This window comes from Dipodomys merriami, unplaced genomic scaffold, assembly GCF_024711535.1.
Source record: "Dipodomys merriami isolate MVZ:Mamm:240054 unplaced genomic scaffold, mDipMer1.0.p SCAF_98, whole genome shotgun sequence".
Lineage (NCBI taxonomy): Eukaryota > Metazoa > Chordata > Mammalia > Rodentia > Heteromyidae > Dipodomys > Dipodomys merriami.
Genome location: NW_027206601.1, coordinates 2,389,270 through 2,414,078, shown reverse-complemented (window position 1 = coordinate 2,414,078; position 24,809 = coordinate 2,389,270). Strand labels below are relative to the sequence as shown.

The window sequence follows — 24,809 nt, the reverse complement described above, 5'->3', positions numbered from 1 at the left end:
ACATGGCGTGGGCAAGACCTCTTCCTCCCCCTCTGCAGCTGATGGCCCTGGAGAATTCTTGGCAGAGGATTAGGTTGGGTTGGTTTGAAGCCAACAGGTATGTATTCCAGACCTAGAACTGGAAAACCGTCTGGCCAAGCTCCCAGCCACCAGACAGACATAAGCCTCCCTAATGGTAACAACATTTATAGTTGCTGGCACTGGAAGTCAAACCAAATAGCACTTTCTGGGTGGGGTCAATCCATAACCAAATCCTCTCAGGACCCTTCCCTCACCAGAAAGAATTGTGGGTGGCAAATGTACAAGGACACTTTTAGCTTTTCCTAGTCTCCTGTGGCGTCACTGCTTAGAATTGGGTCCCTCTGTCTCTTGTCAGGGAAACTATCATGGAATTGAGATGAGAAGTAAGGGGAGGGCTGGGAAGTTGGCTCAGTGGTAGAGTGCTTGCCTTACATGCCTGAGGCCCTGGGTTCGATTCCTCAGCATCACATAAGCAAAAAGAAAAAAGCCGGAAGTGGCGCTGTGGCTCAAGTGGTAGAGCGCTAGCCTTGAGCTGAAGAGCTGAGGGACAGCGCCCAGGCCCAGAGTTCAGGCCCCATGACCAGACCCAAAAAAAAAAAAAAAAGTAAGGGGAGGGGAAAGCTGAGTGGAAAGTGGCACTCCTGAGAGAATCTGTACCTGGGACCCACATCAAGTATATCTCTGGAAGCAAAAGGAGGAAGTAATATCAGACCAGCCAAGATCTAAGGGACCTGGACACAAGAGACCTGCACTGTGAGTAGACAGGCCACTGCTGATGCTGCTGGACACCTCATGGCCAGAGTGACAGACACAACCCTGGAGCAGCTCCCTAGGCAAAGAAGAGAGTGGGCTGGGAGTCTACCATGGGAGAGACCCTCACAACCTCACAGCCACATCCATGGAACCAATACAAGATGTGGCTAAGTCAGAACTCTTGCCTATTCTTGGACAAGGAAGCGCTGATGGCACCAGCTTGTATGGCAAAATCTTAGAAGCCATGGTTGACATAGACATTATTGGTCACATCAGGAGGGAAGGGATGCTTTGGGCAGGAGATCTCATTGGCTGTTGCCATCTCTTCGGTTTGTTTCTGTTCCAGTGCCAGAGCTGGGTTAACATCAGGCCCTGCAGAAAGACAGAAACAGAGGCCATACTCAGAAGGGGGCATGTAAGCAGCAGCATAGCCTGGAACGCAAGACTACAAAGCACAAGCCAAGCTTCTAACTTCATCTGTACCCCTCTGTTCTTGCTCTGCCTCACCAGTTGCCATTTCAGCTGGCATGTATGTTGCCCCCTACTTTCTCAGGAGAAGCTCTGGGATCCAGTCTCTCTCCTTTTCTTACTGGCACACTTCTGTACTGCCATTTATAGCAACCTTTTTTAAGAGATGCTGTTGTTTACTCTCTACAATAAAGTCAGGGGCCAGGCACCAGTTGCTTACACCTGTAATCCTAGCTACTCAGGAGGCTGAGAGCTGAGGATCCTGGTTCAAAGGCAGCTAGGGCAGGAAGGCCCATGAGACTCCTATCTCTAACCACTAAAAATCCAGAAGTGGAACTGTGGCCTAAGTGATAGAGTACTAGCCTTGAGCAAAAAAAAAAAAAAGCTCAGGGATAGTATCCAGGCTTGAAAACACATACACACACACACACACACACACACACACACACAAACACACACACACACACACACACACACACACACACACACACACACACACACACACACACACACACACACACACTGTTTTATCATTAGTGATGCTGAAGCTGGATAGGCTACAACTCTGCAGACGAAGTTTGTGATCTGATGTAGATGTCCCAGTTTCCTAATCTGTTATATTGACCTCAGGGGTGACACATATGTTGATGATACAAACTTAACCTTTGGCTAGTATTATATTACCAATACAGTCTAATGGGGGGAGGGGGACAGTAAAGTTGGACTCCTCCCAGCTTGTCCTCCTGAGAGACACACATCTTTGTTCTTGGGAGCTCAGTTTAAATCTTTGGAGAGAGATTTTCAACAAGAGGATTCAGGAGAGTGAAAAACTGCACACACAGCTAGTTCAAGTTTAAATGGTAAAACTTTCTAGAGAGAATTAACAATACTCATAACAGACACAGGTTCTCTCCAAAGAAATATTAAATGACAGCCAGGTGATAATGGCTCATACTGATAATCCTAGCTACTCAGGAAGATGAGACCTAAAGATCTTTTTTGTGGAGCTTGAACTCAGGGCCTGGGCACTGTCCCTGAGCCCTTTTTCGACCCTCTTTGAGCCACATCTCCACTTCCAGTCTTTTGGCATTCTACCATTTGAGCTACAGCTTCACTTCTGACTGTTTGGTGGTTAATTGGAGATAAGAGTCTCACAGATTTCCTGCCCGGGCTGGCTTTGAATCAAGATCTTCAGATCTCAGAAGTAGTGCTGTGGCTCAAAGTGGTAGAGCACTAGCCTTAACAGCAATGCAGTGGGCCACTGACAGAATGTTTAAGATAAAAAAAATTAAAAAAAAAAAAGAGCAATGTGCCAGTGGCTCACACCTGTAATCTAGCTACTCAGGAGGCTGAGATCTGAGGATCAAGGTTCAAAGCCAGCCCAGGCAGGAATGTCTGTGCGATTCTAATCTCTAATAAACCACTAGAAAACCAGAAGTAGTGCTGTGGATTAAGCGGTAGAGTGCTCACCTTGAGCTGAAGAGCTGAGGGACAGTGCCCAGGCCCAGAGTTCAAGCCCATGACTGATTTTTTAAAAAAAGATAAAAATATACTTGGCACCAATGGCTCATGCTTGCAATCCTGGCAACTCAGGAAGCTGAGATTTTAGGATCATGGTTCAAAACCAGCCTAGGCAGGAAAGCCTGTGAATCTCTTATCTTCAATTAACTTCCAAAAAACTAGAAGCAGAGATGTGGCTTAACTGGTAAAGCACCAGATTTGAGAAAATAAAAAGCCCAGGGACAGGGCCAAAGCCCCAAGACTAGCACAGGAAGGAAGAAAGGAAGGAAGGAAGGAAGGAAGGAAGGAAGGAAGGAAGGAAGGAAGGAAGGAAGGAAGGAAGGAAGGAAGGAAGACAGGCAGGCAGGCAGGCAGGCAGGCAGGGAGGGAGGCAGGGAGGAAGGCAGGGAGGAAGGGAGTCTTTAAAATCAGGAGGTGTGGCCTTACTTTGGGCCCTGGGAGTTCTGACAACATTTGCTGGTGGCCATCATGTACTCCTGAATTTCCCTGGAATGTGTGTTGTCATCAGCACAGTCACCACAGCCTAGCAGGTACAGGCCTGGCTACTCACCCAGGTAACTCAGTACAACCGGCAGAAAGACCAGTCCATGCACCATGCCCAGCAGGGTGATCAATAAATTGAGCCGGAAGAAGAAGATCTGGATGAGCTGGGCATCAGCAAGGCCCAGGACAAGAATACCTGGCAGGTTGGTCATGGCCACTCCAGCAAATACCTGGGGGGAGAGAGGAGTCACAGCTAATTGTCAAATGGGACACAAAATGTTAGTTGGGGCATAGGGTGGCTGACCCCACTCCACTCACCGCACTGCCCATAAAGACGGTAGCTTCTTCAGCCCTCTCCAGCCGAGTAGGCTTGGTGCTAACAGCAAAGGAGCGGGTGATGTGGGACACAAACTCCACAGACATGCCCACCGCCTGTAGGCAGAGAAGGAGCTTCAGCTGAGAAAGCAGAAGGCAGAAGTAGGACAGGTGTCCAGATTCTAAACAGAACTGGGAGTGTCCTATGAGGCTGGACCCCAACCATTCCTCCAAAGGCCAGCATGCTCATGTGTAAGAGGTTACCGTGACCAGGTTGATGAGGGACACAGCATTGTAGCTGATGCCCCATATGGCCATCAAGCCCATGGTGTCCACAAGGATCATGATGATGGAGATGAGGTTGAGGATACCAGAGCACATGTCCAGGTCGAGCAGGAGGTAGCAGACTATGAAGGTAGGGATGAAACAGAGGGCAAGCGTGAAGATGCCCTCAGGGAGAACCGTCAGGTATTGCTGGTAGAATACATTGGAAATCCTGCCAAAGAGCAGATGTGGTCACAGAATAGGCCTCATGAGCCCCTCTGATGGGTAGGAAACCCCATTTCAGAAGGACAACATTGCTTGGAGCTAGTGGCTCATGCCTGTAATTCTAGCTACTCAGGAGGCAAAGATCTGAGGATTGAGGTTCAAAGGCAGTCTGGGCAAGGAACTCTATGAGACTCTTATTTTTGTTTAACTACGAAAAAGCTCAAAGTGGAGCTGTGGCTCAAATGGTAGCATGCCAGCCTTGAGCAAAAAAGCTATGGGACAATGCCCAGGCCCTGAGTTCAATGTCTAGTACCAGAACAAAAGAAGAAGAAGAGGAGGAGGAGGAGGAGGAGGAGGAGAAAGAGGAAGAGGAAGATGAGAAGAAAAAAGAGGAAGATAAGGAGGTAAAGGAAGAGGAGGAAGAAGAGGAGGAGGAGGAAGAGGAGAAAGGAGGAAGGTAGAGAGGAACCTAAGGTTCAGGGTCTTAAGTTAGGGTTCTGGCCAGTGTGAGAAAAGCACAGGCTCTAGGCTACTTGCCCCCAAACTGGTCCTTGTCCCTCACCATCCCTCAGAAGCCAACTGCCCTGACTTCCCACATCTAGCAATTACCTCCCCCACACCCTCTGTGGCCCAACCCTCTAGGTCCTCACGTGTAGGGGAAGACCTCAAAGTTTGGGTCTGTTCCTGGCACCTTCCGCAAGTCAGCTGTAATGTTTTCTGCCAGCAGTCGAGCTGCCCGAAGAGCTTCTGTGAAATCCTGAGAATTCTTCAGTGGTTTGTGGTATCCCATGAACCTGGAGGCTGGATGGTCATGACACATGGGAGAGAACATATTGGATGTCAGGACATCCTCCAAGCACTCCAGGGACAGTAAACATGGACATTTGACCAGGCTGGGTTCAGGTCTCTGCCACCATCATTTGAGTAAACTTCGTGCAAGAAGCTTGCATTTTTGTTTGTACCATCCCCCAAACTCCAGCACAAATCCTTCTATATGATTTCAAAACATGCACTGGATGTGTGTGCGTGTGTGTGCAGGCACTGGGGCTTGTACTCAGGAGCTTGCACTCTCTCACTTAGCTTTTTGCTCAAGGCCAGCTCTACCACCTGGGCCACACCTCCACTTCTAGCTTTTTGCTGGTTAATTGGAGACAAGATTCTCTCAGATTTTTCTGTCCAGACTGGCTTCAAATGAGGATCCTCAGATCTCTGCCTATTGAGGAGGATTACAGGCATGACTAACATCGGATAATCAAAAAGTAACTTAATAACTTGCAAATTATAAGAAAAGATTAGAAAGGAAGACAAAAATGAAAACAGTTGAATTGTAACTTAGGGCTCCCACTCGCAGTACAATTAAGGTTATTATTGCCTACAGAGGGCATGCATCAGGAAAAGAAAGCAGACAGCTATGCACACATAGAAAAAACAAAGGCAGGGCTGGGAAGGTGGCTCAGTGGTAGAGCGCTTGCCTTGCATGCCTGAGGCCCTGGGTTCGATTCCTCAGCACCACATAAGCAAAAAGAAAAAAGTCGGAAGTGGCACTGTGGCTCAAGTGGTAGAGCGCTAGCCTTGAGTTGAAGAGCTGAGGGACAGCGCCCAGGCCCAGAGTTCAGGCCCCACGACTGGAAAAAGGAAAAAGAAAGGCAAAAAAAAGAAAGAAAAAAAAAGGAAAAAGAAAGGCAGAAGAGAATGATGTTGGACACACACAACCTTTTTTTTTGGGGGGAGGGGTCCGGTCATGGGGCCTGAACTCTGGGCCTGGGCGCTGTCCCTCAGCTCTTCAGCTCAAGGTTAGCACTCTACCACTTGAGTCACAGCGCCACTTCCAGCTTTTTTCTTATGTGGTGCTAAGGAATCGAACCCAGGGCCTCGAGCATGCAAGGCAAGTGCTCTACCACTGAGCCACCTTCCCAGCCACACACAACCTTAAAATGGGAAGGTAGGTGCCTGCAGAGCCTCCTACCAGGCCTCTGAACCACCTATAGATAGTTCATAACCTGATATTTACCCAGTCCAGAGATTTGAGTTCGTCAGGGGTCACATGAAGCCTAGGATTTGCCTTCTCAGCAATTTCCAAATGATGCTGATGCTGCTCGACAAAAACTCTCACTCTAAGCAACGCTGCTCTAGACTAACATACTACATACTGGAAGAAACCAAAGCAAAAATTGGGCACAGAACTGCCCCAGACTATGGAGTGGAAGCCAGGTTCCATGTCTGCTTTCTCCATGGCAGGACCCATCCCTCTGTCCCTAACTGAAACACCCCCACCCATTCTGTCTATACTGGCTCTGTCTGGGGATCAGGGCTAGAGCAACGTGGGCTGCTCTTCCAGGAAGGTAGGGACTTCGTGAAAGAGTTAGCTAGGAAGGCACAGCTAGTATTCTGCAGTTGTATGTAGACAGTAATTAAAACCATGAATTGGGCTGGGAATGTGGCTTAGTGGTAGAGTGTTTGCCTAGCATGCATGAAGCCATGGGTTCAGTTCCTCAGTGCCACCACATAAACAGAAAAAGCCAGAAGTGATGCAGTGGCTCAAGTGTCAGAGTGCTAGCCTTGAGCAAAAGAAACTCGGACAGTACCCAGGCACTGAGTTCAAGCTCCAGAACAGGCAAAAAAAAAAAAAAAAAGAATGAATTGTTGCAATGTAAAATGAAAACATCTGTTAAAAGTTTCCCTAGCCAGGCACTAGTGGCTCACGCCTATAATCCTAGCTACTGAGGAAGCTGAGATCTGAGGATCACGGTTCAAAGCCAGCCTAGTAAGAAAAGTCCATGAGACTCTTATCTCCAATAAAACTACTAGAAAACCGGAAGTGATGCTGTGGCTCAAGTGGTAGAGCGCTAGCCTTGAGCTGAAGAGCACAGGGACAGTACCCAAGCCCAGAGTTCAAGCCCCACAACCAAAAAAAAAAGTTTCCTTGCTCAGGCCCATCTCTGCTCCAGGGCCACCACCCTGAATGTTGTACTCAGGGTGAACTATGGCTAGCTCCCTCTGGCAGATACCATCTAGTTCTGCCACCTGCTGTATTCAGTGTCAGCCCACTATGGGGCCTTTTCCCCATTAGTCTAAATGCACCTTATCTTGTTACTATTGACAGATGCCTGCACTCACTGACATCTGGGTATGACTTATGCATGCTAAAAAAGGGGCTTAGCCAGTGGGGGAGGAAAGGCAGGGAGCAAGTGACTCCTGAGTATGACATCAACTGAAAGAATGTCATACATGTCACACAGACCTTGGGTTTGGGACAAGAGGAGGAATGAAGTCTGAGAATATGAAGTTGGGAAGTGGACCCCTGCCAACAGTGCCAGAAGAGTTAGAAGCTCCCTTTACAAAGGGAGGGAAGAGAGAAGATACAAGGTTAAAAATGTTCCTGTCTGGTGATCGTAGCTTACACCTGTAATCCTAGCTACTCAGGAGTCTGAGATCCAAGGATCATGGTTCAAAGCCAGCCTAGGCAAGAAAGTCCATGAGACTCTGATCTCCAACTAACCACCAATAAGCCAGAAGTGTAACTGTGGCTCAAGTGGTAGAGTACTAGCTAGCCTTGAGAGGAAAAAAACTCAAAGATAGCTGGGCATCGGTGGCTCATGCCTGTAATCCTAGCTACTCAGGAGGCTGAGATCTGAGGATCACAGTTCAAAGCCAGCCTGGGCAGAAAAGTCCATGAGACTCTGAACTCCAATAAACCACTAGAAAACTGGAAGTGGCACTGTAGCTCAAGAGGTAGAGCACTCACCTTGAGCTGAAGAGCACAAGGATAGCGCCCAGGCCCAGAGTTCAAGCCCCACAACTGACCAAAAACAAACAAACAAACAAACAAAAAACCCTCAAAGACAATGCCCAGATTCTGAGTTCAAACTCCATGACTAGCAAGGGTGCACTTGCATGCATGTGCACACATGCGTGCGTGCATACACACACACACACACACACACACACACACACACACACACACACACACACACACACACACACACACACACAAGGCTATTTCTTAGGGTTTTATGGGACCTCTGAAGCAGCCAACTTGAAGCATTTCTCCCTCCCCAAGTTAGGCTATGCTTACCTAGAACCTGGCCATCTGGGCCCAAATTCACAGAGGTACTGTACGCTGCCAGGCCGCTGTAGGTAGGAGGACAGAGTTGAGGCTTCATGAGGGCAAGTCCTCCACCCATCTATCCCCCCGCAGCACTTCCTGGACCACTTCTGCCCCTCTATCCACCACCTCCAGGATCCACAGGTTCTCCCTCCCCAATGAACCTACCCCTTGGGACATTTGATGTTCGGTGGGTCACTCAGGAACCAAGGAAGATACTTGTGGAACTGCTCCACCGTGGGCCGTATAGGACCCAGCGTGAAGCTCATGCAATTCTTTATGCAGTTCCAAGAGTCTGTGGAGAGAGGTGGTCTCTGGGAAATGGCACCCCAGGCAGAGAGGGCCCTACTCTGACCTTCACCTGTCTGCTCCCATCTAAGGCTTCTAAAGGATCTGAATTGGTCAAATCTGTGTGTAGCACTGGGGCTTGAACTCAGGGCCTCTTGCTCTTGCTTGACTATTTGGCTCAAGGCTGGTACTCTACTACTTGAGCCACAGCTCCACTTCCAGCTTTCAGCTAGTTAATTGGAGCTAAGAGACTTACAGCTTTGGACATTAATCCTCAGTTATCAGCCTTCTGAGTAACTAGGATCGAAAGTGTGAGCCACCAGTAACCAGCTTCATCTGTCATCTTTAACTTTGGGAGATGGTCCCCTCTTAGTTATATAAAGCCCTTCACCTATGGCACAGCTGCCTAGATACAAGAAACACAAGCTCTCCCATCACCTACAAACAACTCATGGCCACTCGTAACTCCACCACCTTCTCCCCACGCTAATGTGTCCTGAGAGCATACTCAGGGCAGAAGACTCCAGGGCCGAAGATCACCTAGATGGGGCCTCTTGCCCTGAGGCTGAGCCTGTACCCCTACCCACATGGACCCTGTGGGAAGGGAAGTGGTTGAGAGAGCCCAACAAGTCCTTTCCTTTCTCTTGCCTCAGTTTCCCCAAGCTATAATGGACAATGATTCCCCTGAAGCCCCACACTCACTATCAGTTGAGGGGCAGAATTCATCCTTATTGGGGCCAGAGAGATAAAGGCGGCAGCAGGAGGATGGGGCCAGCCAGTCGATGAAGTCATCCAACCAGGAGGACACAGGGACAGCCAGGTAAGACCTGAGGCCAAGGAGGGAGGAGTAAAGAACAGGACAGTGAGCAAGTGGAGAGATGGGTCCTTCCCATAATTTGACCTCCACCCAGGGCCTCCCTAGGGATCTGGGCAGGAGGACAAGCAATGAGTAGGGGTTGGGCATAGCCAGCACTTACTGATCTGGGAATTCGCTGGCATACTGGATCTTCTGGGTTAAGGAAAAGTTGTTGCAGCCAGCACTGGAGCAGATGGCATTCATGCCTGCCTCACTGGAGAAGTTGTATCCTGATGTGGTGACGAAGTACACTGGGGGCCCCACTTCAAAGTAACGGTTCAAAGCAAGGAAGTAGTCAAGCAGGTAGGAGTCCTGGAGGGAGGAGGATCAGGGAGTGTCAGGCACACATGCACACCTCAAAGGACCCCTGCAGCTCACAGTCTGATGTAGACCCTGACGCACGCGCTTGGAAGTATGTGCAGAGGGACTTGCCAAGGAACACATGGACATAAACAGAAGTAAATGCTCAGAGAGGCTGGAGGCATGGCTTAGGTGGTACAGCACCAACCAGTGAGCAAAATTGTCAGATACAGAGTTTGAGTGCCAGTGTCAGACAAAAGGAAAAAGACATATGCTTGTCTGTTTCTTTTTATGTTTGTGTTTGTGCACACTGTGGATTGAACCCAGGGCCCTGAACTTACAAGGCAATACTCTACTACTGAGCTACACCTTGTGCCCTTGGATTTTTTTTCCAGTCCTGGGGCTTGAACTCAGGGCCTGAGCACTGTCCCTCATCTTTTTAGCTCAAGGTTAGCACTCTACCACCTGAGCCATAGTGCCACTTCCAGCTGTTTCTGTTTATGTGGTACTGAGGAATGGAACCCAGGGCTTCATGCATGCTAGGCAAGTGCTCTACCACCAAGCCACATTTCCAGCCCCCTGTCCTTGGATTTTTGTTGTTGGTAGTGGTGGTTGTGGGGCTTGAACTCTGGGTCTGGGTGCTGTCCCTCAGCTCTTCAGCTCAAGGTGAACACTTTACCACTTGAGCCACAGCACCACTTCTGGCTTTTTTCTGCTTATGTGGTGCTGAGGAATCAAACCCAGGGCCTCATGCATGCAAGGCAAACAGACAAACTGGCACCAGTGGCTTTACACCATAATCCTAAACAACTCAGGAGACAGATCTGAGGATCACAATTCAAAATCAGCCCACGTAGACAAATCTTCAAAACTCTATCTCCAATTAACCAGGAAAAAGCCAGAAGTAGAGGTATTATACAAGTGGTAGAGCACCCTTGAGAAAAAAACAAAACTAAGCAAGAGGTTGGGAATGTGGCCTACGCCTGTAATCCTAGTTATTCAGGATCATGGTTCAAAGCCAGCCCAGGCAGGAAAGTCCATGAGACTCTTATCTCCAATAAAACACTAGAAAATTGGAAGTGGCGCTGTGGCTCAAGTGGTAGCATGCTTGCCTTGAGCTGAAGAACTGAGGGATAGCACCCAGGCCCAGAGTTCAAACCCCACAACCACCACTACCAACAACAAAAATCCAAGGGAGACAGGCACAGAAGCTTACACCATCAAGACAGTTCAAGGCCATGCAGAAAAAAATTCATAAGACTCCCATCTCAACCTATAAAACTGGGCATGGTGTTGTGTGCCTGTTTTCCCAGCTACACAAGAAGTGTAAATGGTTGAATAAAGGTAGACATATAGATCAATGAAACAGAATAAAAAGTCCACGAATCAATCTTCACACATAGTCAAAGGATTTTGACAAGGGCATTTTTTAGCCCAGTCAACAGAGAAAACAGATTTGTAACAAATGATGCTGGGAAACTTGTATGTCCACAAGCAATGGAATTAAGTTGGGACCCTTACCTAGCACCATATGCAAAAGTTAACTCAAGACAAATCAAAGAACTAAATGTAAGACTTATAAAAATCTATAAAACTCTTAGGAGAAATGAGAACACTTCATGGCACTGAATTTGACAATTCTTTCTTGGATATGACACAGATAACAAAAGAAATGAACAGGCCTTTATGAATATTCTTAAATTGTACACATGAAAGAACACTGCCAAGAGAGTAGAAAAGCAAACCACAAAAGAGAGAAAATGTTTTTCTGGGGCTGGGAAGGTGGCTCAGTGGTAGAGCGCTTGCCTTGCAAGCCTGAGGCCCTGGGTTCGATTCCTCAGCACCATATAAGCAAAAAGAAAAAAGCCGGAAGTGGCGCTGTGGCTCAAGTGGTAGAGCGCTAGCCTTGAGCTGAAGAGCTGAGGGACAGCGCCCAGGCCCAGAGTTCAGGCCCCACGACTGGACCCCCCCCCCAAAAAAAAAGAAAAGAAAAAGAAAATGTTTTTCTGTCATGTATCTGATAAGCAATTGATTTCCAGAATATTTGGATAATTCTTTTTTTGTATATATTTTATTGTAAAAATACTAAACAGAGGGGTTACAGTTACATGAGTAAGGTAATGGGTACATTTCCTATGGAGTGTTGCTACCTTCTCCTTTGTTTTTCCCCTAATATTTGGAGAATTCTTAAAACTCAACAACAAAAACAAAATGACCTCATTCAAAAGTGGGCAAAGAATTTAAATAGATTTGTTTTTCAAAGAAGATAGACAAATAGTCAAAAGCACATGAAAAGATACTCAACGTTACCAATTATTAGGGGAAATCAAATCAAAACCACAGCAAAGCCAGGCACACCTTTAATCCCAGCACTGGAGAGGCTGAGGCAGGAGGATCATGAGCTCTGGGCCAACTTGGGCAACATAGTGACCCTAACTCCAAAAAAAAAAAAAAAGCAACAACCATTATAAAAACCCAATGAGGGGCTGGGAAGGTGGCTCAGTGGTAGAGCGCTTGCCTTGCAAGCCTGAGGCCCTGGGTTCGATTCCTCAGCACCATATAAGCAAAAAGAAAAAAGCCGGAAGTGGCGCTGTGGCTCAAGTGGTAGAGCGCTAGCCTTGAGCTGAAGAGCTGAGGGACAGCGCCCAGGCCCAGAGTTCAGGCCCCACGACTGGACCCAAAAAATAAAATAAAATAAAAACCCAATGAGACAGATTCTATTTCATTTCCACTAGGATAATGAGAAAGAAGAGGAGGGAAAAGGAGGATGGGAAGGAAGAAGAAAGAAGAGAAAGAAAATCACAACCCGGTGCCAGTGACTCACACCTGTAATCCTCGCTACTCAGGAGGCTGAGATCTGAGGATCCAGGTTCAAAGCCAGCCTGGGAAGGAAAGTCTTCAATTAACCACCAGAAAACCAGAAGTGAAACTGTGGCTCAAGTGTTAGAGTACTTGCCTTAAGCTGAAGAGCTCAGGGACAGTGCCCAGCCCCACAACCAACAAAAAAAAGAAAAGAAAAGAAAAGAAAATCACAAGTGTTGGTGAGGATTTCACATACTGAGCTGGCAACTAAACTGTTGCCAGCATGGCCAGCATGGCCAGCCATCATGTAGCCAGCTCTCCAGACACAGGCCACCGCTTCTACTGTGGCCTGAAGCTGGCTATCAGCTCTGGCACTTTCAGATACAGATGAGATTTCTCTACCTTAGTCTGCTGGGTTTTCTGAGGTGCTAACTCTGCACAATTGCTGAGCACTTGCTGAGTGTGGCCGCCCTTCCCAAATCTAAGAGAACCAATGGCAGAAAGACACCAGGCTCACCTTGGGCAGGGCCAGCTCCTGGTCTAACCCCACACTTATGTGACACATGAAGTAGAGACTTGCTCCAAACAAGGCCAGAAACAGCACCATCTGAAGAGGAAAGCAGTGCATGAGAACTTTTCCATCAAGAACCTCCATTTCCCCCCAATTTGTACCCACTGGAGGATCATGGAAAATTTCCTGGAGGTGGAAGATTTCAAGTTCCAGCCCTGCTTATCAGCACCTGGGCCTAGGCAATCCATCCATCTTCCAGCCCGCTCTCTCCTAGTTCCCCTGCCCTATGGTCACCTGAGGGTGACCCCTAATCCCACTCACCACAACAGGGCGGGTGAACCGATGCAGCAGGAAGGGAGCATATTTCCTGCGGAAGAAGCGAAGCAGGAACCCCTCACTGTTTTGCTCAGATGGAGGCAGACGCCGAGATGCAAGGCAGCAACAGCAGTCAGAACGGGATGCCTGGTGGCCAGGGGAGAGGTTGCCTCAGAATCACTGTTCTGGAGACTGCCTCTTATAGAAAGGAAGGTGTCACCCTCACCCTCACTGCATTTTGGGGATACCCAGTGTGTGCTCTCTTTGTTTTTATGTTCTACCCTAATTTATTATCTGAATTTTATATCATCACAGAGCCACCAATTCAACTTCTGTCAACATCTTATTTCTAGCTGGAGTCAGTGGCTCACACCTATAATCCTAGATACTCAGGAGGCTGAGATCTGAGGATCGCAGTTCAAAGCCAGCCTAGACAAGAAAGTCTGTGAGGTGCTTATCTATAGATGTGGCTCAAGTGATAGAGGGCCAGCTTTGAGCAAAAAAGCTAAGGGACAGCATCCAGGACCTGAGTTCAAGTACTGGCATAAACCAACAAGTCAATAAACCTCATTTCTATTTTCTTTTGCAACCTGTGTGCTTTAGAAGGTTTGACCTTATTTCCAAAAATGATCAAAAGTTATCTTTCCTTGGGAAATGGAGGATTACATGGCCCCAAATATTCCCTCCCAGTACAATACCCCCATCTCCTGCCCCATCTCTGAGTCATATCTGTAACCATGAGGCCCAATCTATATCCCAGCTGAGGTGAGGACCCAGACAGAGCAAGTCCCTTGGTCATGGTTCACTTGTTCCCACCTCCTGCCTCTTGCTGTCCAGGGAGAACAGAGCCACAAAGGCAGTCATCTGCAGAAGGAAGTCAAAAACGATGGCCAGGCCGGAGGTCAGGGCAAAGGTCCGCACAGCTGGCATGGGAGTCAGAGCTCCTATGGGGGGAGACAGCTGTCAGGGCACCCTGGCATCATGGGCAGGGTGAACACCTATACAGACCACGTGCAGAGAGAAGGGGGAAATGGAGTCTGCCAGTCTCCACTGTCCTCTGAGAATTTCTGATTTCCCTTGGACTAATCCAGCAAGGCAGCACCTGAATGGGGTAGGGCTTACCTAGGAAGAAGCAGATGGCCTCGGAGAGGCTGCATAGCAGCATACTGGGGGCCACACTGCCCAGGGCTCGGCCAATGTGGGCCTCTCGCTGCTCCCCAGGCTTTCGCGGCAGCCTCTGTGAGGAAACAAGAAGCAGAGGATACAAGTGGTGTGCCATGGGCATTTTCCCCTGAAGACCAGAAATGTTGGCAAGTGCTCAGAGTTGTGGCCAACCCTGAGAAAATGTTTGACCTTCTAGAGACAGGAACTGACTCTACTAACACTCACAAGCTCACTTTTTACTTCTGAGCAGAAGCGCCTGGTTCATTCAGGAGGTCATTGTATGCTTGTTCCCAGCATCCCTAAATGGACTCTGATTTGTGCTTGCCATGAGACGCCACAACATAGTGTAAAGACAGGAGGTGGTTCAAATGTGCCAACACAGAAAGCGTCCCCCAGCGTCTGCCTCTGCCCATGAACTTCCTCTCTGCATCCTGATATAGGCAAGATGAATGCATTTATGTCAACACATGCTATTTTCTACCAGAATGGCTCCAAGTGCCCATGTACAAATGACTCTTCAAGAATACCCAGAAAAACATGTTTTGTTGGGGGAGGAGGAGCAAAAGAGGGAACAGACAAATGGAGGGAGGAAGGGTGAGCAAGTGCAGTCATTATATTTAATGTACATTATATAAAACTTTGAACTAAGCTGGGTGCTGGTGGCTCATGCCTATAATCCTAGCTACTCAGGAAGCTGAATCTGAGGATTGCAGTTCCAAGCTAGCCCAGGCAAGAAAGTCCATGAGATTCTTAACTCCAATTAGCCACCAGAAACAGAAGTGGCACTGTGGCTCAAAGTGGTAGAGTGCTAACCTTGAGTGAAAAAGCTTAGGGACAGTGCCCAGGCCCTTAGTTCAAGCCCCATAACTGACCAAAACAACAACAACAACAACAATACTTTGAACTACATAAATTGAGGGTATAGGTGGGATTGAGAAAGATAGGGGAGAACAACAGAAGAAGTAACATTGATCAAAAGACATTAAATCCCTTTGAACAACTACTTAAAATTTAAAAAAGAAAAGCCAGATACAGGTAGCTATCAGGAGGCTCAGATCTGAGGACCTCGATTTGAAGCCAGCCCAGGCAAGAAAGTCTGAGAGACTCTTATCTCCAATTAATCACAAAAAAAGCCAGAAGTGGTGCTGTGGCTCAAGTGGTAGAGCCCTAGCTTTGAGCAAAAGGAGCCCAGGGACTATGCCCAGGCCCAGAGTTCAAGCCCACAACTGGTAAAAAAAAAAAAAAAAAAAAAAAAAAAACAGGAAAAAAATGCCCAACAAATGGATGTGGGGCTCTGTCTGGAGAGGATTATTGGAGTTACAGATGGACAGATGGAGGTTAGGGTAGATAACTTCTCCTTTTTTGGGGGGAGGGGGGTAGGTCATGGGGCTTGAACTCTGGGCTTGGGCACTGTCCTTGCACTCTTCAGCTCAAGGCGAGCACTCTATCTCTTCAGCCACAGCGCCACTTCCCGTTTCCTAGTGGTTTATTGGAGATAAGAGTCTCTTGGACTTTCCTGCCCAGGCTGGCTTTGAACAGTGATCCTCAGATCTCAGCCTCCTGAGTAAATAGGATTACAGGTGTGAGCCACCAGCGCCCGGCTGATAACTTCTCTTTCTTAGGGCAGGAACACAAAGGTGCAATGCCTATGTGCCTCCAATCGTTTAAAATATTCATTGACATGAACTCCAGGAAATGGAAACAAGCCTTTTTTTTCTTTATTGTTGTTTTTGTTTTCTTTTCTTTTTGTCTTTTTTGTTCATTTAATTGTCTTTGGGAGAGTAAGGGGGCACAGAAATGGAGGGACAAAAGGTGAACAAATACAGCGCAGCAGTGGTACTCACTAGAGACTATGTTGAAACTGATCTATACAACTTGGGGAGGGGGCTGGGAGAGAGTGAGGGAAGAGGTGACATTGTCCTAAGAAAAATGTACTCTACCTGACTTATGTAACTATAACCCTTCTGTACATCACCTTTACAATAACAATAAAAAAAATTTAAAAAAAACTTTCTTACCTGGTACTGGAGGACAAAAATGAAGATGTTGTCAGCGCCCACAGCCAGCACCAGGAAAGGCACCACTTGCACGATGATCAGGGAGGAAGGTACTCCCACATAGGAGAAGAAGCCTATGGCAGCTACGACGGCTGCTAACACCACCATCACCCCACCCAGGCCCACCGTGGCCTTGGATTCCACCTGCAATGCATCTAGGTTCAGTCTCGTGGCCACCACTGCCCACTGCCCACACCCTCCCCACTCCCCAGGCTGGGCAGCCAACAGCAGGTGGCTGGCACCTGCAGATGTTCAGTGCCACCCATCCAAGTGAGGAGCTCACTGCACAGGCAGGGAGCTAGCTCATGTTTTGTTTTGTTTCTTTTTTTGTGCCAATATTGGGGCTTGAACTCAGGCTGGGCACTATCCCTTGGCTTTTTCACTCAAGGCTGGCACTCTATTACGTAAGCCATATATCCACTTCTAGCTTTCTGTTGGTTAATTTGTGCCAGTGCCAGTGGCTCACACCTATAATCCTAGCTACTCAGGAGGCTGAGATCTGAGGATCTCGGTTCAAAGCCAGCCTGGGTAGGAAAGTCTGTGAGACTCTTATCTCCAATAAACCACTCAAAAACCTGGAAGAAGCGCTGTGGCTCAAGTGGTAGAGCACTAGCCTTAAGCTGAAGAGCTGAGGGACAGCGTCCTGGCCCAGAGTTCAAACCCCACAACCGACCAAAAAAAAAAAAAGAATTCCAATCCTGGTCTTGAACTAAATAAATAAATAAATAAATAAATAAATAAATAAATAAATGCCTATAGCTGGGCTCACGCCTATAATCCTAGCTACTCAGGAGGCTGAGTTCTGAGGATTATGGTTTGAAACCACCAGGGCAAGAAAGTCTGAGACTCTTATCTCCAATTAACCACCAGAAAACTGAAAGTGGAGCTGTGGCTCAAGTGGTAGAGCGTCCTTCTTGAGCTGAAGAGCTAAGGGACAGTGCCCAGGCCCAGTGTTCAAGCCCCACAACCAAAAACAGAGTTTCACAAATCTTCCTGCCCAAACTGGCTTCAAAGCACATCCTCAAGTGTTGAACTTTCTGAGTAGCTAAGATTACAGGCAAGAGCCACCAGTCCCTAACAGCACAGTGTTTTAAATACTGTATTACTATGTATTTGGACAATCAGGATATGTTTGGGAGCAGAAAGAGCTGTTGATCTTTTAACACAGAAAGCATTCAAGAACTATTACCCTAGCTAAGTGTAGCTCATTCCTATAATCCTAGCTACTCGGGCAGCTGAGATCTGAGTATCATGGTTCAAAATCAGCCCAAGCAGTAAAGTCTGTGAGGCTCTTAACACCAATTAACTCAACTCCAATTAACTATCAAAAAAATCCAGAAGTGGAGTTGTGGCTCAAGTAGTAGAGCACCAGCCTTGAGCAAAAAAGCTAAGGGACAGCACCTGGGCCCTGAGTTCAAGCCCCAGTACCAGCACAAAAATTATATATATATATATATATATATATATATATATATATATATATATATATATATACACTTTTGTGGCTAATTATATTTATGTATTATATAACTTTTGTGGATATATATATTACATATATTTATACATTTTATATTATATATACACATATACATATGTATATATACATATATATACATATGTATATATATACATATGTATATATATATATATATATATATATATATATATATATATATATATATATCCCTGTGGAGGAGCCTCTTTAGATGCGAACAGCTTACTGCTTTGTTTTCTTTTTTTTCAGAGCTGAGGACCAAACCTAGGGTCTTGTACTTGCCAGGCAAGTTCTCTTTCACTGAGCTAAATCCCCAACCCCAGCTTGCTATTTTGAGGTTAGAAAAATTCTAGCAGTCCTACTGGTAATACCTTAGGCTCTGGGCTCTCCTGGATGTGCCCCTCCCATTCTCACCAGCACTCTGGTGCAGCTGGAGTAGGTGCCCAGGGCCAGGGCAATGTACAGGAATATGACAAAGTAGCTGATGGTGAAGATGGGCAGATCCTTCAAGGTGGTGCGGTTGATCTCATCTTCCAGAGAGCGCTGCAAACACATCAACCAGCTTGCTGACTTGTGTGGGGTCTCTGGGCTCCGTGCCTAAGATCTGGTGAGGCTCCAGGAATGGTTAACACAAGCATCATGTGTTGGCGGTCACTGCCCAGGGCCACCCAGGGAGAGGCAGAATCAGGATGGAGGTGCAGAAACCTACTCAGGATCACAGGAATTGCAACTGCAGAGCCAAGGACCCTACAGCCCCTACCTCAGCCATGAAGGCGACCTGGAACCTTCCAGCTGTCCTCTGCTGGAAGTCCTGCAACTCCTTCAGGAAGGCCTCCTCCCAGAGCTTGACCTGGGCCAGTCTGGGATCCTCAGGAGGGTAGTTGTTGATGGAGAAGGTCATGACCAGAGCCTCTGCCTCTGAGTAGTCCATCCCTGGATAAGAAATGTTCAGTCCATCTCCAAGTGTACCCTGCCCTCCTCCTCACTCTAGCCATACTGACTCTCCTCCAGGTACACCTCCACCCACTCCAGCTACACCCCTGCCTCTCCTCCCCCTCTAGTTACATCCCCATCTCCCACTGCGTCTCCTCTCCTGCTCCTCTCCCCTTTTTCATACCGATCATAGCCTAGTTCCATAGCCCCATTTTCCTCTCTCAAGTAAAGGCAAGACCTTTGTGTTCAGACATAAAACCAGAGCCCTGTCGGTCAGCATCTCCAGAAGAGAGGGGAAGTGGCAGAGGCAAGACAGGTCACCTGCTGTCCCCATCTGCCAAGTCATTCCCAGGCAGTGGGATCACCCATCCCCACCACCTCCATCCTGCCGTTCTTGACCCAATACTTCCCCTTTCTTGGCCTCTCAGGGGGCACCCAGCTTACCTTGGTATCCCCCCACGGCGAGGAACGGGAAGATAGGGGCCCCATAGTCTGCTATACAGCTCAAGGCCAAGGTTGTGCCGTCTTTATAGGTGAGCGGGGAGCTGGAGGGAGACCACAAAGGGAAGGAGGCTTTCCTGGCCCTGCCTGGTTTGGCCTTGCCCATATCCCTGGACCACAGCACCCTGGGAAGAGGAGCCACTAGCACTAGTGCAGATTGTCTGACCCAGTGGGTTGTAAATGGCTCTCTTCTTATCAAGATTTCACATGGAGTCCAATCCGCAAAGTGAAGGAGCTTCCCAGAATTCCTCCTTTGGCCAGGCAGGGGCTATACGCTGTTCTCACTGTGAGCTCCTTCCCCACAGCCAGGTCTGTCACTATTTGATTCCCAGATATGCATTAAACTTAAGTTAAGATCCTATGGGTTGGGAAGTCTGGATTTAGGCTACAGTCTCCTGCTCTGCTCTCAGTGCAGCTCCTCAGCCTCCTCCCACGCAGAGCTTGAGTTGAAAATCTGGACTCTAAAGACCAGGAGCTCACCAGCCACTGCCTTTGGGCAAGCTTGTTCCTTTCAACTTGACATTTTCTCTTTTTTTGCCAGTCTGTGTGTTGTTCCTGAGTTTCTTTTGCTCAAAACTAGCACTCAAGCTGGGCGCCGGTGGCTCACGCCTGTAATCCTACCTACTGAGGAGGCTGAGATCTGAGGATCACGGTTCAAAGCCAGCCCGGGCAGAAAAGTCTGTGAGACTCTGATCTCCAGTAAACCACTAGAAAACCATAAGTGGTGCTGTGGCTCAAGAGGTATAGTGCTCGCCTTGAGCTGAAGAGCACAGGGACAGCGCCCAGGCCCAGAGTTCAAGCCCCACAACTGACAAAAAAAAAAAAAAAAAAACTAGCACTCTACCACTTGAGTCATGGATGGCACCACTTCTGGCTTTTTCTGATTATGTGGTACTGAGGAATCAAACCCAGGGCTTCATGCATGCAAGGCAAACACTCTATACCACTAAGCCACATTCCCATCCTTCAACTTGACCTTTTCTATAGAGCACCTGTCTGGGAGACACAGACACCAGGGCAAAGCTCTCTACTGGCCTTCTCAGCTCTGAGCAAGCAAGTGAGTTGGTCAACAGCTCAAACAGGAAGTACAGGTTGCTGTGCAACCTTGTGCTCACTATATCTCTCAGTTTTCCTGTCTACAGAATGAGTGTCATTGAACCACCTCTGAGGTTGTGAGCATCCAAAATCAAAGTGAAGATACCATACTAGTATGGCACACTTGACCACTGATGCATTCCTGGGATAGCCAACAGCTCCTTTCTACCCTACCATTGCTGAGGGATTGTCACTGGCTCCTGGCACAGATACTCAGAGCCAGGCAGAAGGCACAGAGCCAGTAGTAAAAGGAACTGGTCCTCCTCTAATGCAATGGACTACAGAGTGGGTATGGACTGGGATCCCTGGGAATCTTAGGGACTTCTCCAGAGTCTCCAAGATCAACATGTCCTCATAATAGGACTAAGATGCAGCTGTTGCCACTAACTTTCTTTTTTTGGGGTGGGGGGTGGGGTTGGTCATTCATAGGGCTTGAACTCTGGGCTTGGGTGCTGTCCCTGCCCTCTTCAACTCAAGGCAAGCACTCTACCGTTTGAGCCACAGCGCCACTTCCAGTTTTCAAGTGGTTTATTGGAGAGAAGAGTCTCATGGACTTTCTTACCCAGGCTGGCTTTGAACCTTGAGCCTCAGATCTCAGCCTCCTCAGTAGCTAGGATTATAGGCTTGAGCCACCAGCGCCCGGCGCCACTAACTTTCATTTGCACTTGAGTGGTGGGACTATAACCCACTTCAAAGAGCCTCTCCTGCTGCTGGCCTGCCTGTCACCTTTTCCTTGGCCCAGCAGCCCTGTCAGTATTTTGTTTCTCCCACTCAGAATGGACAGAGCCAGGGACAGAACCCCTAGCAGTGAAGGATATGGATTGAATCCCCTAGACCAAGGCCTGGAGCCAGAGACCAACCACAACCCTGAGCTAGATCAAAAGTGCCTTTTTCTATTATGTCTCTCTTGGTCTACTAATAGCTCTACAGGGCATGGCAGAAATATAAGAAAAGAAAAATGGCCAAGCATTTGTGGCTCATGCTTGTAATTCTAGCTACTCAGGAGGCTGAGATCTGAGGATCACAGTTCAAAGCCAGCAAGGGCAGGAGAGTCTGTAAGATTCTTATCTTCAATCAACCACCAAAAGCCCAGACAGCATGCAGGCCCCAGGCTCAAGTCTCAGTACCAGTACAGAAAAAAAAAAAAAGAGAAGAGGAAGAAGGAAGAAGAAGAGGAAGAGAAGGAGGAGGAAGAGGAGGAGGAGGAGGAGGAGGAGGAGGAGGAGGGGGGGAGGAGGAGGAGGAGGGGGAGGAGGAGGAGGGGGAGGACACGGTGTGACAGCCATGAGCAAACTTGTTACAGGGAGTGTAGGCCAGAGAAGAGGTTCAGAGAGAATCAGGCACAGGATGGCACACATAGGAGCTGCCTGTAGCCCTGCAGGAAGGGACCTAAGGCCTGACTCAGTTCCCAGGATGCCACAAAAGCCACCACCTGCTCTTCTCTTGGACCACGGAGGACTCACTTGACACAGTAGAGGAAGTGGTCTCTCCAGTCCACCTCAGAAGTCTGGCCCATCAGTGTCTGGTTGGCTGTGAGCAGCAGCAGTGTGCGATTGTTCTGGAAATACTGTAAGAGGCTGTTGACACAGCAGTCAGAGAGGCTGGTGTTGTGCGGGTTAAGGGGTGCGTAGCAGATGTCCTGCAGGGAGATGTTTCGCTGGGCCTCAGGTGACCACACCTGTAGGTGCCTCAGCCTCTCCTGCAGCTCCAGAACCTCCAACAGAAGGTCCAGGGACAAGATCCCGCTGAAGTTCTTGGGCCCCAGCAGCAGGGAGTCATACATGTAGCTGGACCGGTTCAGAGCTGTCAGGAAAACCTGATTGGTTCGAAAAAAGAGGCCAAAATTTTCGTCGTGGAAAGCCTTCTCCTTCCGGGCTTGGCTTTTGGGAGCTGACCACAGATCCACAGGGTCAGTGACAAGTTTTAGGTACATCATGCCTGTCACCAAGACTAACACTACCACGGTGGACACAGCCAGGATGGTCAGTGGCCATGAGGCTACTGTTGTGCCCCATTTCTGGAAGAACTGGCCAAGGACATTATGGAGAGAGAGTCTGTGCTTGTGAGTGCTATCTGGAGTTACGTGGGGTCCTCCCATCTTGCCTTTGGCCCTGTCGGAAACCACACGGAAGCGCACCAGGATAGCAGTGAGCAACACAAAGACAGAACAGAAGATGATGATGAGGGCCAGCCAGCCTGGCATCCGCCCCATGTAGAAGGAAGGGCGCAGGTCTGGAGGCCGGGAAATCACCGGGCAGGATGCTGCACAGTCCTGGCAGGAGCAGGCTGCCATGTCTTGGCCCTGAGACTCATTGCAGGCTGTAATCTCCCCATTCAGTGGCTCAATCCCACTTGCCAGTGCCTGACCGGGTTCCCAGAGGTGGAAGGTGATATCCAGTGGAGCCAAACCATTCCCCGTGTCTCCTTGGAAGTCAAGCCAGCGCTGTGCATTGCAGAGGGCTGAACCATACACACCACACATACTGCCCACGGCCAGTGTAGCAGCGGCTGGGATGCGTACCCGACTGCAAGATTCATAGGCCTTCTCTGCAAAACTACGCTGGTAGAAGGCCTCGTAGGCCACCACAGCAGGGGTCTCGTTAGCCGCCTGTGAGGCCACACGGGTGACGTTGATGAAGACACTCTGGTTGGGGCTGCAGGTATTGTGGCAGTGCAGGCTCGCAAAGTTGTCCGAGCAAGCCGGGCAGCGGGTGAGGAGAGCCTTGGTGATGGACATGCTTCTCTCCAGGGATATCAGCTGTTGCATGGAGCAGCAGGCATAGGTGTGTTCAGAGCCATTGTAGAGACGAGGACAGATGCGCTGGAGGAGAGCCAGGTGGTTGCCTGTGACATGGCGGGCAGGTGTGTTGGATAGGCAGGACACGTTGGACAGTGATGTGAGTCCTCCAGACAGCTCTGGATTCTTCCCACACTCCTCATAGAAAGTGCAGTAGCCAGGCTTATGGATAGGTGTGTACAACTCCCCCTGGGCCTGAAGAACAAAGACAATGTCGCATATGGGTCCCAGGCTTTGTGTATGACACACATGGTGTGTATGGTTGCCACAGCAGACACTCTGTGTCTGGGGCCAGAGGGAATGTGGGGGAAGGCAGGACCCACAACAGTGGGACTAGGAGAGCTGCAGGGAGCCTCTTGGGGTGTAGTCTTTATTCCTGAGAATAATGGAGTCACTCACCTTTCTGTTGGGACTGACCCATAAACTACAAATTAGGAAGAGCTGAGGGGCTAGTAAGATGGCAGAGGTGCCCAACTGCTGCCACCCAAGCTGCATGCGAAAACTCTAGGCAGTGCAAGAGCTCCCTGACTGGCTCTGCTTAGGGCCAGACACCATCAACCATTTATAGGTGAGAGCAAGGACGCTAAAGCCAGGACCTTCTCTCAGGCCCCCCCTCCCCTGAAGATCCAGGTGATTGTCATGTGAGGCCCCAACCCCTAACCACAGGCCAGCGCCTCCTCTCAACTCTCCTGAGGCTCCTCTTCTAGGACAATGCTTGTCTCTGCATACAGCAGCTGCTGCCACACAGCAGCCCCTAACTGGTACCCAACTGGCCCTTCCTCATGGGAGTCATTAGTGAATGGCCTCAAGCATTGGACTTACCAAAGGCTGAAGTAGGAGCAGGGCGCAGAGCAACCAGACAGCCGCCATTCCAGGGTCGGAGACGGCCAGGCTGTACTGAAGACAAGGTGATGAACAATAAGGCAACCTCCTCTCCCAGTGACAGCCCTGGTCTGTGGCTGGAACCAATGAGGCTGAACCCTGCTGGTTAATGATCTACCTGATCTCCTCCCTCTCATTGACAACATTATATGCCCCCTCCCAAACAAGCTTCCTGGGGAAGATGTAGGGTCCCTGCTCACTCCCCAGGGCACCTGAAGTCTGGCCAGGGCCAGGGCAGCTGAGGAGTAGCTGGTGATTCGTGCCTGTCCCCACTCAATCCCTGCTACAGGGGGCTCCAGGGTCAGAGGCAGAGGTGGGACCAAGCACTGGCCAAGCCCTGTCCTGGAGGCTTCATGTAGCCCCGGAGACATCTATACCACCCCCAGCTCCACCTAAGAACCCCCCCCCACACTTTAGCCAACCACCTCTTAGGACCAGGGCCAACCATGGACTCAGACATAACCTCTGTACCGTAGTCCTTAGCAACTGTTGTAAATTAATATTAACAGCCTGATAAGAAAGGACAGTTAGGGTGGAATGACAGTGACAAAAGTCCCCTCTGGGAAGGAAATGAAGGAACAGCCCACTCCAGACTTCTTTGCTCATCTTGCTCTCCACCAACCCTCCTCTCTTATCTCCTTCTTGTCTTATTGGCCAG

The 24,809-nt window shown here is 48.8% G+C and overlaps 1 protein-coding gene across 1 annotated transcript; it reads right to left on the bottom strand.

Annotated features, from left to right (window-relative positions):
• Nucleotides 1–24,522, bottom strand: Npc1l1 (NPC1 like intracellular cholesterol transporter 1). The gene is made up of 20 exons (XM_070014560.1): nucleotides 24,364–24,522; nucleotides 24,092–24,166; nucleotides 21,936–23,464; nucleotides 19,321–19,421; nucleotides 18,704–18,876; nucleotides 18,358–18,486; nucleotides 16,410–16,592; nucleotides 14,350–14,464; nucleotides 14,044–14,171; nucleotides 13,234–13,374; nucleotides 12,919–13,008; nucleotides 9,421–9,611; nucleotides 9,146–9,270; nucleotides 8,324–8,450; nucleotides 8,126–8,181; nucleotides 4,701–4,851; nucleotides 3,826–4,057; nucleotides 3,565–3,678; nucleotides 3,314–3,476; nucleotides 1–1,146 (listed from the first exon to the last, which is right to left on the bottom strand). Exons 1-20 carry the CDS (start codon nucleotides 24,520–24,522, stop codon nucleotides 1,010–1,012), a joined length of 4,119 nt encoding a protein of 1,372 aa, XP_069870661.1. The 3' UTR covers nucleotides 1–1,009.
• Nucleotides 24,523–24,809: the final 287 nt, after the last annotated feature.